Genomic DNA, 16184 nt, shown 5'->3' on the forward strand with positions numbered 1-16184 from the left:
TCAGCTCCATCAGGGCACACCTTGCTGCAACTGCAGCTCTACATCCTCCTCCTCCTGCCTCCCCCATCGATGGCTACTCTGTCTTCACGCACCCATTGATCACGTGATTTCTCAGGGGCTTACATAATGTTTCCACCAGTGAGACACCTACTTAAACCTAATGCTCAGAGAAATAACAGGGAAGCCCTTCAAGGCCCTTGCCACCTGCTTGCAACTTGGTCTAGGGGGAGGGATAGCTTGCTGGTTTGAGCACTGGTCTGCTTAAACCCAGGGTTGTGAGTTCAATCCTTGAGGAGGCCACTTAGGGATTTGGGGCAAAAATTTGTCAGGGATGGTACTTGGTCCTGATGTGAAGGTAGGGGACTGGATTTGATGACCTTTCAAGGTCTCTTCCAGTTCTAGGAGAGAGGCAATCTCTATTAATTATTATTTATCTCTTGATGAAGGTCTCCTTCCTTGTGGCAATTGCTTCAGCACATAGGGTGGGTGAGTTAGGGGCCCTCATGACAGACCCTTCCTTTATGATTTTCCATAAAGATAAAGTGGTCTTCTGCACACATCGTAAGTTTCTACTAATTATCTCGTTCCGTTGCAACAAACCCATTTACTTACCTGTCTTCTTCCCAAAATCCCATAAGGACAGCAGGGATGCAGCCTTGCATGTCTTAGATGTCTGCAGGGCAATTGCTTTCTACTTACAACACACAAAACCCTTCCACAGATCTCCAAGACTTTGTTTCACCTGCAGAGGTTACCTATTTCAAAACAGAGACTAGCCAGGTGGCTCGCTGGGTGCATACACCTGGCATACAGCATATTCCAACAAGAACCCCCAGTGACTATTCGGGCTCACTCCACAGGAGAAGTGGTGGCATCCACAGCTTTTCTCTGGGGCATATCAACAGAGGAAATGGGCCGAGCTGCCACTGGCTTCGGCACATACATTTACTAACCTCTACGCCAGCCGGACCTATTCTGCTTCCAATACCCAGTTTGTCTGAATAATACTCTCCATTATCCATCCAGGTCTCCAGAAGCTCCCACCACCAAGCATAACTACTGCTTTGTAATCATCTAAGATGGAGCACCCACAGGGATGCTAAAAGAAGAAGGGAAGGTCACTCACCTGGTGTTAGCATGTAGCCATCTACATGATTATCTTATAAGCCTGAGCTTATCATTTATCCTAACATCTACACCCACCTCCTTCCCTTGCTGCCTTCTATCAGAAGCAGTGCGTGGGGGAGGGAAAGTAGGAACCATGTAGTGTGGGGGGAGAGGCAGAGGTATCAGCGCAGAGGGTGAGATGGGCAGGTGGGAGCGGGTACATGCAGAAAGCTGACTTTCAAGCAGGCTCCCCACATGTATTGGCTCCCACTGAGCCAACTGTCTGCTCCCCTCCCCCCCAGCCTCTTGATACATTGAGTGAAGGAAAACAAGATAGGTGCCCCATAAGCACCAGCTCCTGCCTCCACCTGCATCCAGTGTGTAAAAGTGTCTGGTGAAAATTTCATTAAATCCACATTTACACAAAGAAATGCATTTTAACATCTCTAGTCTCTAGAGCATGCAGGTCATTTATTTTTATGCTGGTAATTATTAAAAAAATGGTAATTTTCTTAATAGTTTAAACTGAGCAAAACTTCCACCCGCTGCAAATCCTGGAACAGCACTTCAGTGGATGCTTTCCCAGCTGGGAGGCAAATGGATTTTTTATTGTTTGATGGGCGAGGAAGAAGTGGAGTCATATTTAATTTTTCTCAACGGCCAGGATGGGGCCTCAGCTGGTAAGTTTCCGTGGCGCTGCTTGCTCGGCTGCCCGACAGCTACCGCGCACGGTTCGGTTCTCGGCGCCACCTGTCAGGACTACGCACTGTACAGCCTCGCTGATTTCAATGCGGTTCAGGACAGCGCCTGCTGCCGGTGCAAAGTGGTTGGGCGAACACCAGAGGGCGCTGTTCATCTTTCCTCCCAGGACTCATGCTTTGTTCTCGCGAGAGTTTAGAGTTCGTAGGGCAGGCGGAAGCAGAATCCAGTTCTCTTTCCGGGCGGCCATAGTGGAGCTAGCAGCGGGGTAAGGGAGGTGCTGATATAATCCGTCTCCATCCCTTCCACGGGGCCTCGATTCCGGCCCCGAGATGTTGGGGGGAGCTCGAGAGTCGTGCGGCCGACACCGGGGGGCCTGTATGGCGGGCGCGGGGCCGGGACTGGTTCCCGGCTGCAGAAACTACCTGGGGCCTTGGAGAGGGTGGAATTGCTCCTAGGTAGGGGGTGGAAGGTGATCAGGACTGCTGGGCTGGCGGAGGGAGAGAACGGCGAGCAGGTTCTTTGCCCTGGGGGCTAGCAACTGCCCCGCTAGCGAAATGACTCGAGGCCAGGTTAAGGCCCCACGGGATGCTCCGTTTTTCCGCGGTGAGAGGGTCTACCCGCTGGGAAAGGAGCTGAGGCTTTTCTGTCGGGAAGGAAGGGGGTGAAAACCAAAGCTGCACATTCCCTGACTCGTCAGCCTTGGAGAGGGAGATGTTGCTCCTGTTTTGGGGTGGGGAAGGGAACACCATACATAAGGTATTCTGTTACTTCTTATTCCTATGTCATGTTTCACACATGCAGAATAGGAAGCGACTGCCTAGGAAGAAGCACTGCAGAAAGGGATCTGGGGTCATAGTGGAGCACAGAGCACAAGCTAAATATGAGTCAACAATGTGACACTTGAAAAAAAAAAACATGATTCTGGGATGCATTAACAGGAGTGTCGTGACACAAAGTTGTTTTTCTCTAGGAAAAACTTCCTTTCATGGTGGTGAAACACTGGAATAAATTGCCTAGGGAAGTTGTGGAATCTCCATCTGGAAATATTTAGGAGCAGGTTACACAGACATGTATCAGAGATGCTCTCCTAGAGTTCTAGACAGTGCTTGGTCCTGCTGTGAGGACAGGGGACTGGATTTAATGATCTCTTGAGGTCCCTTCCAGTTTTAGTGTCCTATGAGTCTGTCTGGTGACATATTTTAAAATTATGCGTGTTGGAGGCTGCTTTCATAGATCACAGATTCCTGTCTCAGCTTGAAGTTTCTCTACTATGAGCATCTATGTTATGGTTTGCTGTTCCTGTCTTTAGTTCCATGCTCTCTTAACCTGCCACTGAGCTTGAGCGGTATCTGATTTGTAATTGGATTGTTTCAAAGCCCTATCAACTAGTCAATAGGAACTTCTGCATTCCTCCTTTGAAATGTACAAGAATGGGGAGGAGGGGGGACTCTTGTGCATTTCAAAGCCAGCTGATCCCCAGCGTCAAGGCTGCCCCTTTGAAACCCAAACCTGGAGTTAGTGTTTCAAAGGGGCAGCTGATCCTGGGCTCAGCTGTGCGGTGCTGTCGCTTTGAAGTAACCCTTACTTCACACACACACACCCTTTGCTGCCTTTCTCATAGTAATTGTTTACTGCATGATTTTTTGAGCCTCACCACATTGGTCAGGGAACATATAAGCTTGTTGCAAACCCAGACTTATGTGAATGCAAGCTAGAGATTTGTGGTTGGAAACTAAAGTAAATGCTTAAAAGATTTTGTTGAAATCCAGTTGGGACCAATTCATATCAAATATATGCAGAATTTCACACCTACCTTGTTTTTGCTATAAATGTCACTTCAATTTCATGTTTGTTTCTTTTTGTGCAGCCAAAATGAAGTTCAATCCTTTTGTGACTTCGGACCGCAGCAAGAACCGCAAGAGGCATTTCAATGCACCGTCTCACATTCGCAGGAAGATCATGTCTTCTCCTCTTTCAAAGGAATTAAGACAGAAATACAATGTACGCTCTATGCCTATCCGAAAAGATGATGAAGTCCAGGTAGGTGCCTTTTTAGTCCTTTTGAAATTTGAACATTGTGGATATCGTGTTTTTATGTAGAGTTTCTGCAGGAGGGGAAAAAAAGCTAGACACTTCACATAGCCAGTAGAGATTTGGAGTTAATGTTATAGCAGTCTGGGCTTATTCACTGCTTGGTGGGGGAGATCTCAAGGAGAAAAATGTGTGGAACACATGTATTTTGAGAGACATAATTGGTTACAGGCCTCAAACAGGATAATACAGAAAATACTTCACCTTTAGTCATTTCAATTTCAAGCAATTTATAGTTAATTGAATCTAGTTGACTGATGGAGACATACAGAACAAGATGCACTTCCTTTTCACTATATTTTATATCTAGCAGAATATTATATTGCTCCTAGTGAGACCCCATGATATTTCATTGTAAGGTGCACACACAAGGGATAAAGTGAGGATTTCAGCCTGTGAAGATACTATTCTTATCTATGTCCGAGGAGGAGTTTGGGAAACTTGAGAGAATTAAATGCTCTGCGTTTCTTTTTTTGTTTTGTTTTTGTTCAGGTCGTCCGAGGACATTACAAAGGCCAGCAAATCGGCAAGGTAGTCCAGGTTTACAGAAAAAAGTATGTCATCTATATTGAACGCGTACAACGTGAGAAGGCCAATGGCACAACAGTCCATGTTGGAATACATCCTAGTAAGGTAAAATTCGTGCGTGGATAATAAATTTCCCAAAAGGAGTTTCTGTTAGCTCTGGAAATAGGTGCAGTTTGCAGAAGTAGAGTGTTAGCCTAGCACATGTAGTTTTCCAGTTGCAGCTGGAAACAAGGAGCCAGAATTCTGTGGCTGATTCCTGCTGTGAATTGATTGACCATGAGAAAATTATGTGCATCTGAACTTGCGAAAGGCTAATGCTTTTTGTAAATTTTCCAAAAAGCTTAGTTCTTTGCAGAGTACTATTTCTTCTAGAAAATGTCATTAGTACACATCCATATTGTAGTAGCCAGGGCTCGACAAATACACTCGCCTGCCCGTGGCGAATAGATTTTACCAGCTGGCGAGTGCAGGGGTGGACTAGCCCGGTGGGCCGTTGACTACGGGCGATGCCTGCACTACGGGCGATGCGGCCCCATCTGATCCGCTGGACGGTGGAGGAGCAGAGCGCTGCCGGGAAGGGGGAAGTGCAGCAATTCTCAGCACCCAGCTGCCTGTATGCAGCTCCAGCGCGAGGAGGTGGGGTGCGAACCAGAGGGCGGGACGCCGGCAGGTGCCAGGACGCTAGAGTGTTGTGGTGTCCTGCTGTCATGGCCAGCAACCTCCAGATTCAAAAAGGCTCCGGCAACCCTGCAAAGTTGAAGGCAGAAGTCAGGTAGGGGAGGGGCGGGGAGCGGCTTGTGCTGTGCGGAGGGAAGGGAAGGGGAAAAATATGGGGAAGGGGCTTGTGCTGAGGGGAGGGGAGGAAGTCAGGAGGAGGAGAAGAAGAAGAAAGGGGAAGGCACCAAGGGACAGGGGTGCAGGAGAGACAAATGCCCAGTGAGGACAATGAGGAAAAGGGCAGATGGGGAGGTGTCAGTGGGAGGGGGAACAGAGTGATGCTGGGAGAGGAGAGGGTAAGGGCATTGGTGGCTAGAGGGGGGAGGGGAGGTGCTGGGAGAAGGCCTGAAAGAAGGGGTGGGCATGAGGAAGGCGGGGATGGAGCAAGGCATGTGTGAGGGCACAGGGGCATGAGGAGAACGGGGGCAGAGGGTGGTGAGGGGGTGGGTATCTGGGAAAAAGGGGGCAGCGGCAGTGAGGGAAGGGGGAGGCACCAGGACGGAGCAGGTGCCAGGGGATCCTGGGGGTTAAGCAGAAGGGCGGACACCTGCAGGGGAGGGACCAGCACCAGAGGACAGAGGCGAGGGAGGTGTTAGAAGAGGGAATGAGGAGGGGTAGCTTACCTGATCAGAGTGGGGCTACCGGAGGAGTATGCACCAGGGAGAGAAGGGCTGGTAGAGGGGGGCAGGTCTTAGGAAGGCTGAGGGCAGTGAGAAGGGCAGGAGTCAGTACAGCAGAGGAGGGTGAGGGGTTGGGGGGCAGCAGGCACCAGGGGAGCTGATGGAGCAAGGGGAGGAGACATGGCAGCAGAGGGAAAAGGTAGAGGTTTATAAGATATTATTAATAAACTTCTTAGTAATTACTGTTCTTATTCTTATTAGGAATTTATGCCATTAAAAAAACACTTGGGGGGGGGGGGGTGTCCCTTTTTTTATCTGGCGAGTAGGGTTTTCCATATTTTTTTCGAGCCCTGGTAGTAGCTTTCATTTTGGAATAGGGTTGTGAATGGTTAATGGGTTAGCATCCCCCGTTAAGGGTGATCCTTACGGTTACAGTTAACCAGCTGGACCAGCTCCCCGCTCGCCCATGGTGCAGTGCGGTTGGCTGGGCTTGGAGTCATTCCCCCAGTCCTCTGCAGTGGTGAAAATATGATTGTCATCCATTGTGGATTGTTCTGATCCATCCTTTCGCCTTGCTGTATGACATTTCTACCACTCTGACAGATGCATTAGAAATACCTAAATACATCTTCATAAAGGAGCTGCTGCCAGGAGAAACATTGCTAACTGAATCTAGCTTCAGCCTACCATGATTTTAAGACATTTTGTATTCAGTGAAGATAAAGGAAATGTTTGTTTTGCTCATTATAGACAATTAGGTGTGTATATATACACACACACACACACGCAGTCCCCGAGTTACGCGGATCCGACTTATGTCGGATCCGCAGTTACGAACGGGGTTTGCTCCGTGTCTCCGTGGTCAGCTGGTCTCCAACAGACCAGGGAGACGGGGAGCAAAGCCGCGGAGCACGCGGGCAGCGGGAGAGCCCAGACGCGCCGCGGCTGTCCCGCTGCTGGCATCCTCAGAGGCTTTGCTCCCCGTCTCCCTGGTCTGCTGGTCTCCAGAAGACCAGGGAGACGCGGAGCAAAGCCGCGGAGGACCCGGGCGGCGGGACTGTGGTGTGTCTCGGTCCGCTCCCTGGTCTGCTGGGGGGAGGGGAGGGGCGCGCAGCTATTCGCCCCCTTCCCCCCCCCCCCCCCCCCCCGGCAGCAGACCAGGCTTTTCTCAGGATGCCTGTGGTAGAGCAGCTGGGGCGCTGCCGGTTGGTCCCGCAGTGCTGCTCTGGGTGCTACTGGACCAACCCGGCAGCACCCCAGCTGCTCTGCCCCAGGCGTCCTGATTCAGCCACTGCTGGTCAGTTTCAGCAGTGGCTGAATCGGACGCCTGGGGCAGAGCAGCTGGGGTGCTGCTGGGTTGGTCCAGTAGTGCCGAGGAGCGGTGCTACTGGAGCAACCCAGCAGCACCCCAGCTGCTCTGCCCCAGGCGTCCCCAAGTCAGCCGCTGCTGAAACTGACCAGCGCTCACTACAGGAAACCCGAGGCAGAGTTGCTCTGCCCCGGGCTTCCTGGAATCAGCCACTGATCAGCCACCTGGGGTTCTTAAGCTGAATCTGTATGTAAGTCGGAACTGGCATCCAGATTCAGCCTGTTGAAACTGATCAGCAGCTGATTCCAGGAACCCCGGGGCAGAGCAAAGGCAGAGCAACTCTGCCTCTGGCTTCCTGTAGTCAGCCGCTGGTCAGTTTCAGCAGCGGCTGAATCTGGACGCCAGTTCCGACTTACATACAGATTCAACTTAAAAACAAACCTATCTGCCTGTATATATGGAACTAATGAAATAACAGCAAAACTAGCAAGAAACCTTGTTTGAAGCATATATAACAAGACTTTTGCCTAGCTTATACTGACCAGGCAAGTGTGTTGAAGTAGTTTTGAGTGAACCCAACTGTGGCAGATTTCATGAAACTTCTAACAAACTGTGTATGTGGTAAGAGGGAAACAGGATCCAAAGAACACACAGTTGTATGCCCAAATTCTGGGTTTGAGCTATGGGTTCCACACAGTGGAAATATGATCTATCTGTAATGCATCACACCCACCGTTTTTTGTCTCTGTCTCTCTCCATATACATTTCCTGTGGGATGACAAATGTGACCTCAAGTCGTCTGCATCCACATGCCAGGCCATGCTGTGGCTAGCCTCAGCACCATCTCCTCGGGCTATGGGCTGCTTCAGCTCCCGCTTCATGCCCCAGGGGACTGTGCCTCCGGGGAGGAGCTATTGCTGGGGCTGGGTCCCCTCAGTCATCTGAACCTGGCCCCCCATCTGAGATTTTTCCAACCATGAGTGGAGTGAGTTTTGTTATGTGGACCAATATTGAGGTCATGTGTGATTGTGCAGATGTGTGCCAACATGGCACCTGCCAGTTATTAACAAATCTGCAGTTTTCTGTCTTATCGCTGTAGCAGGAGGATTGCTTTGAGGGGGACCAGTAAAATTGTATTTGGAATAGGTTAACTAGGGATGCTAACTAACTTTTTTTTATGTAAATGTGTAACTACTGGTTGTTTTTTTGTAGTGGTTACACATTTACAGGAGTAGTGGGGAACTGGTGCTCACAGGGAGCCTCCCTCTCTCTCCCCGCACGGGGGGAGTAAGTGGCTTTTTGAGCTCCAATACATGATGGGAGCTGGCTTTAAAGTTGGCTTCCCGCGTGTACTATCTTCTCTTTCCCCCTCTACTCCCCCCCCCCCCCCATCTCTGGGAATCAGTGCAGGGGGACAGCTCCACAGACACCGCATGCACAGAGATCTGACTTAAAAGATGGCACCCTGTGCATATTGGCTCCCACCTGCTCCCCTCACCATGCAGGTGGGTCTGTGGGAGCCAATTTAAAAGTTTGCTTCCCATGGGCACTGGCTCCTGATACAGAGGTAGCAAGGGGGAGGGTGCTTGTAGTTGTTAGGATTAATGGATAATTCTGGATTTATTGGTCAATCCTAACTATTACTACATGCTAACATCCCTATTTCCCAGATGCTTTCTATTCTCTACATAAACTAGAGATGTAAGTGACTAGTCAACTATCTGATAAGCATATGCTTATCGGGTAATCAAGTAGTGACTAGTCACTCTCTCCGACCCCTTCTGCCTCTCCATGGAGGAAGCTGTGGAAGGAGAGGTGCAGCAGGGAAACAGCATGACCGGGGATTAAACCTGTCCCCATTTGTGCAGTTGGAAATGTAGCAAGAGCCATGGATGGCTTTTACTACATTTAAAAGGCAGAGGCGCAGCAGCAATAGCGAGCGCTGCACCCCTTATCAACTATTCAATAGAAATTCCATCGACTACTCAATTAGTTGATTAATCAAAATTTAACGTACCTAACGCAAACCTGGGATAATTGTTGTTCCCAAAGAAGTGCTATTCCATAACTTGCTTGCAGACTTGGTTTAATCTGTCCTCTAACCTATATGTTGACCAGTTTAATTTTGAAAATATTCTATATTGATGGATTGTCCAGACTCAGTGTTTTGTTGCTAAACCCAATTGTATGTAAATGGCCAACAGCAGCAGTGTTCCAAGTTTGTGCCTGTTAAAGAGGCAGAAGTTGCTACTGTAGACTAAGCATGTTAAAATACGGATAATCAGCTAATTGAGTAGTAGATGGAATTTCTATTGACTATTCAGTTAGGCAGTGGGGGGACACTCCCTACAGCTGCTGTGGTGTGAGTTGGGTCAGAGCAGTCCTGCTCGTGCCACCCAAGGGGCTAACCCTGCTGTGGCTCTTCCTTTTAAATGTAGTAGAAGTTCTTACTACATTTAAAAGGTAGAGTCACAGCAGGGGACTGGGTGCAAGCCGTGAATCAGCTAGCTGCTGGTGGCTCTTACTTCATTTAAAAAGCAGAGGCACAGTGTCTGGGACTGGGTGCGAGCCAGGAATCAGCTCATTTATGGTTTGCGCCCACTCCCCTGTTGTGTCTCTGCTGCCTCCTGTAGAGATGGTGCTGGGAGGGGTGGGGGAAATCAGCTTTTAAGCCAGCTCCCCCTGCACCAGCTCCTGCCAATTGCTGCCTCTCACTAGTATTGGACTTGACTGCCCGATAAGCCTAGGCTTATTGTGTACTTGATTAGTAGCTTAAACACTTTGCTTAAGTTGCTTATTTTTTATACTTATGCTAGTTAATGGTGAAGGAAGCTATCTAAAGGAGTGATCAATACATGTAATCAGTTGCAGTTCTGTAAGTATGGTGTGATATGAGCTTGATGCTGCAAGTTGTGGATTTGCATGTGTTATCAGATAACATTCTTTTAAGACTTTGAGGAAGACTCTGGACAGTAGAGCCAGTGCAGTGAAGAACAGCAGGGAAAGGGCTAAAGTGAGTTATAACAAGGGACCAGGAGAGATCAGGTCTGTGCCTTTCCCAGGACTCACCTCTTGGCCAGCAGCCCAGCCAATGTGCTGGCTGGCTGGTGAGGCTCCAGTCTGGGACAACAGACCCACTCTTGACAGTGGGGCTTCCTTCCCTCTGCAGATGGCTGGCCTCTGTTCTCCCAGCCAGTGGGTTTCTGTGCCCCACGCTGTTTCAAGCCTGCTGGCCAGGCTATCTGCCCTCAGGCCACTGGCCCTGCAGGCTGCCAGACTAGCTGAGGCTCTTGGGTCTAGCAACATCCATAGTCTTAGTGGACCACGAATGTTATTGGACCAGAGAGTCCCAGACCACAGAGATTAAACCTGCAGTCTCTTTAGCTACACACAACAATCTGGTACAGTCTAACTTCAATCCCTAATTAGGGCCTGCAGGTATTACCATTATAAAAGCAATAAACTTATGTATTTTGGTGATAATTTCATTCTTTGGCTGGCTGCTTTAATTCACCTTAACACCCAGAAAAGCTCTCTCCTCTAGCTCAGGCAAGTTTAAAATGAATCTATAAATTCAATTTATTATAGCACACTAGGGCTATCAATTCCCAACTCCCAAAATATATGTATGTTTCAGTCCATTGTGATTTGCTGATGTGTTGGACACAGGATATTACCCCTTCTACTTTGTCTATTTTAGTCCATGAATACTAAGAGTTCTAGAACTTGTTCCATGTGCTGGCCTTGGTTGCAGTTTTCAAACTCACATGAAACTCAGTTCTAGAAAACCTGTAGGCTAGCAAGGGAAACAAGATGAAAATTCAATGTGAAGGAAGAATTCAGGAAAACAAGTTATCCTCGTACTAATGTCTCTTGTTTCTTGCTGTTGGTTCTCATATGCTATGTTTAAAAATAGATGTCAATGTGGGGCAGTTCTAAAAGATCTGTGAAGTGTTTGTGGGTTGTTGAGTTTACACTGGCCTAGAATCCTGTGTTTGAAATGTGCATGAACTGCAGTATCTGAGTTACAATTATAATCAAAGTAGAGGATTATCCTGAGAATTTAAAATTGTGATGTGGCATGTGTGATAATGCCATTAGGTTTAACTCTGATACTTCCAGGATGTGTTATGACAGTTTCCTGCACGAGTTCATTACAGTTTTTTACTATTTCTTTTTTTTTCTAGGTGGTGATAACTAGGCTAAAACTGGACAAAGATCGCAAAAAGATCTTGGAACGCAAAGCAAAGTCTCGCCAGGTTGGCAAAGAGAAAGGCAAATACAAGGAAGAAACCATTGAAAAGATGCAAGAATAGAACGGTCTCCTGTGTGACACCCATTAAAAGAACTGCTAAAGTAAAACCTATTGTTGTGTATTCTACTTTCGGAAGTGTTGGTACAGTCTGTCTGGATTGGTGTTTGTCTTTGTACACTTTCATATTTTAATAGTGGATGCTCAGAAAAGTGCTATGCTAATTAAAAGGACAGGCTTATTTTCTCATTACACATTGAAAACTCTGAATTGGTTAAACACATTTAATATCTTCTCATCATGTGTGCACATGGTAGTACAAGAGATGTGTGTGACATTTTACAAAGCCAATAAAGACAGACTCTTTACCTAAAGAGTTTACAGCGGGGTGGGCAATAACTTTTAATGGGGGAAGGGGCACGCCAAGATTTTGGCAAGTGGTCAAGGGCCGCATTTCTATGGAGGGGGTGTGCAGTAGGGATGTAAGCAACTAATCGACTACTTAACTATCGGATAAGCAAAAGCTTATCAGTTAACACATTAGTCAACTAGTTGCTTTCCCTCCTTGCTGCCTCTATCATAAAGAGGCATCAAGGGGTGGAAGAGGAGGTGCAGTGCTGGAGGGAGCTGGCTTAAAATCCAGCAGGAATGCAGTGGCAGTGCTATTGCTTTTTTTTTTTTTTTTTTTTTTTTTTAAATGTACAAGAGCCCCAGGAGGGTCTCTTGTGCTTTTCAAAGAGTGAAACGCTGTGTGGAGCCTGGGGCCAGCAGGGACTCCCCTGCTGACCCTGGGCTCCATGCGGTGTTCCAACTTTAAAATACACAGGAGCCCCTATTGGGGCTCTTACACATTTCAAAGGTGGAATGTGTGCTAGTCCTTAGGACTAGTTGATGGAAATCCCATTGACTGACTGACTAATCGAATAATCAATATTTAACATCCCTAGTATGCAGTCTGGGACAGAAGTTGGGAGCAAAAGGGAACTTCAGACAGGGGACTTGGGTGAAGGAGGGTGCTGTGATCTGGGGAGAGGGAGCATGGGAGATATGGGTGCAGGAGAGGAATTTGGCCTGGGGGGAGGAGTGCTAGGAGGTGCAAGGTCTGGGAGGGAGTTGTGACCTAGGTGAAGGAGGTGCAGAGGGTTTGGGTGGTAACCTGAGGCAGGGGAATGGGGTTCAGGTGAGGATTTTGGCCTGTGGGTGTAGTGTAGGAAGGCTTGGGAAGGAGTTATGACCTGGGAAAAGGGATACAGTGGGTTAAGGTGGTGGCCTGGGGCAGGTAGTCAGAGAGGAGAGAGGGGATGGGGTGCCAGAGGCAGGCTTTGGCTGGGAGGTGCTTACCTACAGAAACCTGAGGCAGACTGCTGGTCTGGGGAAGGAGAGCCACACTGCCCCTGCTCCCAGCAAAAATTCTCAGCTCCTGTTGGCTGGGAACTGAGAGATTGGCCAATCGGAGAAGTGTGAGCTGTTCTCTGTTTAAGGGTTTTAGCGAGGCGGCCGCAGTTGGGATCCGGTGTCTTGGAAGGCTGGATCTGGCCTGCTGGTAGCCTCTTGCCCATCCCTGGTTTACCATCTGAGAAATCAAGAACAGTAGCAAGAGTTGATGTGGGAAAGGGGAGGAGGAAGTTAGAACTGGGGAGAAAGCACATGTGGCTACAAGGAATAGTGCATATATTGGGTTTTTCCCTGCTCTCCATCTCCATAAATGAAACTTTCAGACATATAAACCATGAAGGAACATACGTTATTCAATTTGAAGAGTACATACTTAGGAAAATAAGCTTCAAGGGGTAGCCGAGTTAGTCTGTACAGGATAAACTTAACAAATGGTGTGGTAGCACTTTATAGATGGCATCATAAGCTTTCATGGGCACAGCCCACTTCTTCAGATGACCGGAGTTTTGAATTTAGGATGTGCAGACCCAAATAAATAGAGGAGGAAAGAAAAAAAGGGGGGGGAGAGGAAACAAAGAGCAGAGGATATGAAAATATCAAAGTTTTGAGAGTTTATGTAAGTAAAATTCTGAGAGTTTCAGTAAAAATGTAAAGAAATGACTGAAAGCTGTTGTACACCAGTGAAACAGCTCACTTTTACTGGATGGCACAGTGAGCTTGGACAAAAATTCAGTCCCTGCCTGAAAGATGTACCATCTAAAATATGTGAATCTAGAGGGAAGATTAATTTGGAATGTATTTAATCTTGTATAGCCATGCACTTTTTTCCACTATGCAGAACAATTTGTACATGCATTGAGGCATGTACACCACTAGTAAAGACAAAAAACCTAGCTATGGGCACATTGCTAATCACTTGGGCAGCATCTGAACTTCGAGTGGCCACACAGGCACATCTTAAAGGGAACATTACTGTCAATCATTGTTGGATCAATTGAGGCCTCATCCTAGTCATTATGGGAATATCTGTACTGCTGTTAGTCACCCAAGGCTAGCCCCTGACTGGTTTTGTGTGGCTCTTCATTGCAAGGATACATGAGTCCAAGCTCTGGGGCCTCAACAGGGTCCTAGAACATGAGCCACAGCACAAGCTGGAACATTGCACCACAATTAAGCCCCTTAGTCTGAGCCCAAGCCCGTTACCATGGGCAATGTAGACATAGCTTCGTAGACCTCTTTCTGCAAATACATTTTAGTTTACTAGTGCCAGCCAGGGAGGGCCAGGTTGAGGTGTAACAGCCCTGGCCTGCCCCAGCTCTGGCTGCTGGAGGTCATGGCTGGCAGGGCTCTCTTCCTCCAATTGCTGGGGGAGGAGTTGAGCTGGACAGGCTGACCCAACACTCTCCCCTTCGGCTGCCCCAATGGAGAGCGAGGCAGTTAGGCTGGGCTGAGCTGGCCCTCTCCCTTTGGCAGGAAGGGGGTGTGGTGCCTGGCCCTTTCCCTCTGGCCGTGAGGAGGGAGGCCGTGCAGCTCCAGCCCCCAGCAGCAAGAGGGGAGGCCATGCAGCTCCTGTGCTCTACCGGTGATGCCGCACATGCCCTGTGTGCCTTCCCCCCCCCACCGCTCTAGGGAGGCTGCATGGCTTTTGTTGGGGGACCCCCCCACCATCCCTTACCCAAGCCCACACAGCTTCTGTGTGCCCCCACCTGAGCCTCCATGTAGCTCTGTGGCTCCTATGCACTCCCTCTTCCCCCCACCAGAGACCCCAAGCAGTTGTGTGGCCCCTCTCCCCACCCAAACTGCAGCAGCTCCCATGTGCCTTTCCTCCTCTGCCCCAGACACAGAGGAGCAGTGTAGTTCAATTTAAATTCTGGCAGCTGCCCACCCATGTGACAGCTGCTGGAGGGAAGCGCAGGGACTGGTGGTGTGTGGCAGAGGGGATAACTGCCAGTTTATGCAGCACTGAGCTGATAGGCGATCATGGGGGGGTGAGGTGACAAAGTAGGGCAGCTGCATAGCCTCTCCCCAGAGCACTGGCAGGGGGAAGGGAGAAGCCACATGCCCCAGGAGCCACACAGCCCTTGCCAGGGCAGGTCCGAGTATGGGGGAGGCAACATGGCTCGAGGCTCCAGATCATGGGGAAGGAGGAGGCCATGTGGCTGAGGGTGGGGCTGTAGGATGCATTGACTCATGACGTGACTGTTGTCCTTCAGCAAAAACCTTTTTAAAGTATAGTAAGATTTCCACTATTTTAGCAAAGTAACCAATCCATCCTTATCTTTTTATCTCTTTAGCATGTTTTGAAACAGTTGTCTGATTTTAGACGGAAAAGTAAAATTCACCAGAAACATCATAACCTACCAAAGTAATCCATGGAGGCAGAGCAAGGTCTGTTGAGTGAATCCCAAGTCACTTGTTTTAATCATTGCTTTAGAGACCAAAGGGCCACTTTTCACTGATGTGTGCAACATGATTATGTTCACATTCCCCAAATGTATATAGTCTTGTGCATGCTGTGGAAACTAGGGATGTGTTAATTTTGTCAACTACTTGCATTTCTCCCTCCCTCCCCTCACTGTCTCTGTATCAGAGGCAGCAAGGAAGGGGACAGGAGCCTGTGCTGGGGGAGCTGGCTTAAAAACCAGTTCCCCTCAGCACAGGTTCTGCCTGTCTTCTCCCCCACCCCCGCTGCTGACTATACAGAGGCAGCATGGGAAGGGGGAAATGCGAATAGTTGACAAGATTAACCAATAAACCTAGGCTTATCGGTTAATTGTCTAGTCTACTACTTGTGGACATTCCTAGTTTCCACAGCTCACACAGGCCTACTATCAGAGGCAGCAGGGGGAGGCTGCTACGAGGTCCACGATTGGAGTAGGGTTTTTTTTAGACTGGCTCCCCCTGCCACTCAGCGCTGCTGCCTCTAATAGAGAGGTACCAGCATGAAGTGGCAGGGGGCTCCCCGGGAGTGGGTCAGGAATGCACTGGCTGCCTGCCCTGTCCCTAGGGCCTACAGACTAGTTGTGTAACCCATAACATTTTTATGCGGTTACATGACTATTCAAATAACTGATGTCCAACATCCCTAGTGGAAATAAAGGCCCAGCTGTTTTGCTAGGATAGCAGATCGGTAGTAGGACAGTCTCTGCCCTTACACTCTAATAAGATTTGAAAGGGCGAATCTAAGTTGAAACACGTCACCTGCCAAAGCAATTGGACTTGATCTCCAGCAGCTGACGGTGCCCGCAGAAGAGTTTCACTAACTGCTCGATTGCTCTCTGAGTTCTCGCTTCAAACAATGGGGCTTGTCGCCCTCCAGTCCTACAGCCGCTCGTGGCTGGAGCCAGCCCCGCTCTGTCCTTTCCGCCGGGGCCGGGACGCCCCTGCAGGGGCCTTGCGCTCGGTTGCGCAGGCGGTGTCGGGGGAGCGGAGGAAGAGGCTGCCATTGAGCGCCCGGGAGGCG

The 16184-nt window shown here is 48.9% G+C and overlaps 1 protein-coding gene and 1 long non-coding RNA gene across 2 annotated transcripts; one reads left to right on the top strand and one right to left on the bottom strand.

The window, feature by feature from the left end:
- The first annotated feature begins 1941 nt into the window (after positions 1-1941).
- RPL26L1 (ribosomal protein L26 like 1) lies at positions 1942-11436 on the top strand. Its single transcript, XM_006138134.3, has 4 exons — positions 1942-2074; positions 3677-3849; positions 4393-4533; positions 11262-11436. The coding sequence occupies exons 2-4, from the start codon at positions 3682-3684 to the stop codon at positions 11388-11390; spliced, it is 438 nt and encodes a 145-aa protein (XP_006138196.1). The 5' UTR covers positions 1942-2074; positions 3677-3681; the 3' UTR covers positions 11391-11436.
- LOC112543856 (uncharacterized) lies at positions 4905-16173 on the bottom strand. The gene is made up of 3 exons (XR_003087125.2): positions 15923-16173; positions 12668-12899; positions 4905-5175 (listed from the first exon to the last, which is right to left on the bottom strand). It is a non-coding gene; the product is annotated as an uncharacterized LOC112543856 (long non-coding RNA).
- Positions 16174-16184: the final 11 nt, after the last annotated feature.

Source organism: Pelodiscus sinensis, chromosome 17, assembly GCF_049634645.1.
Source record: "Pelodiscus sinensis isolate JC-2024 chromosome 17, ASM4963464v1, whole genome shotgun sequence".
NCBI classification, from domain to species: Eukaryota; Metazoa; Chordata; order Testudines; family Trionychidae; genus Pelodiscus; species Pelodiscus sinensis.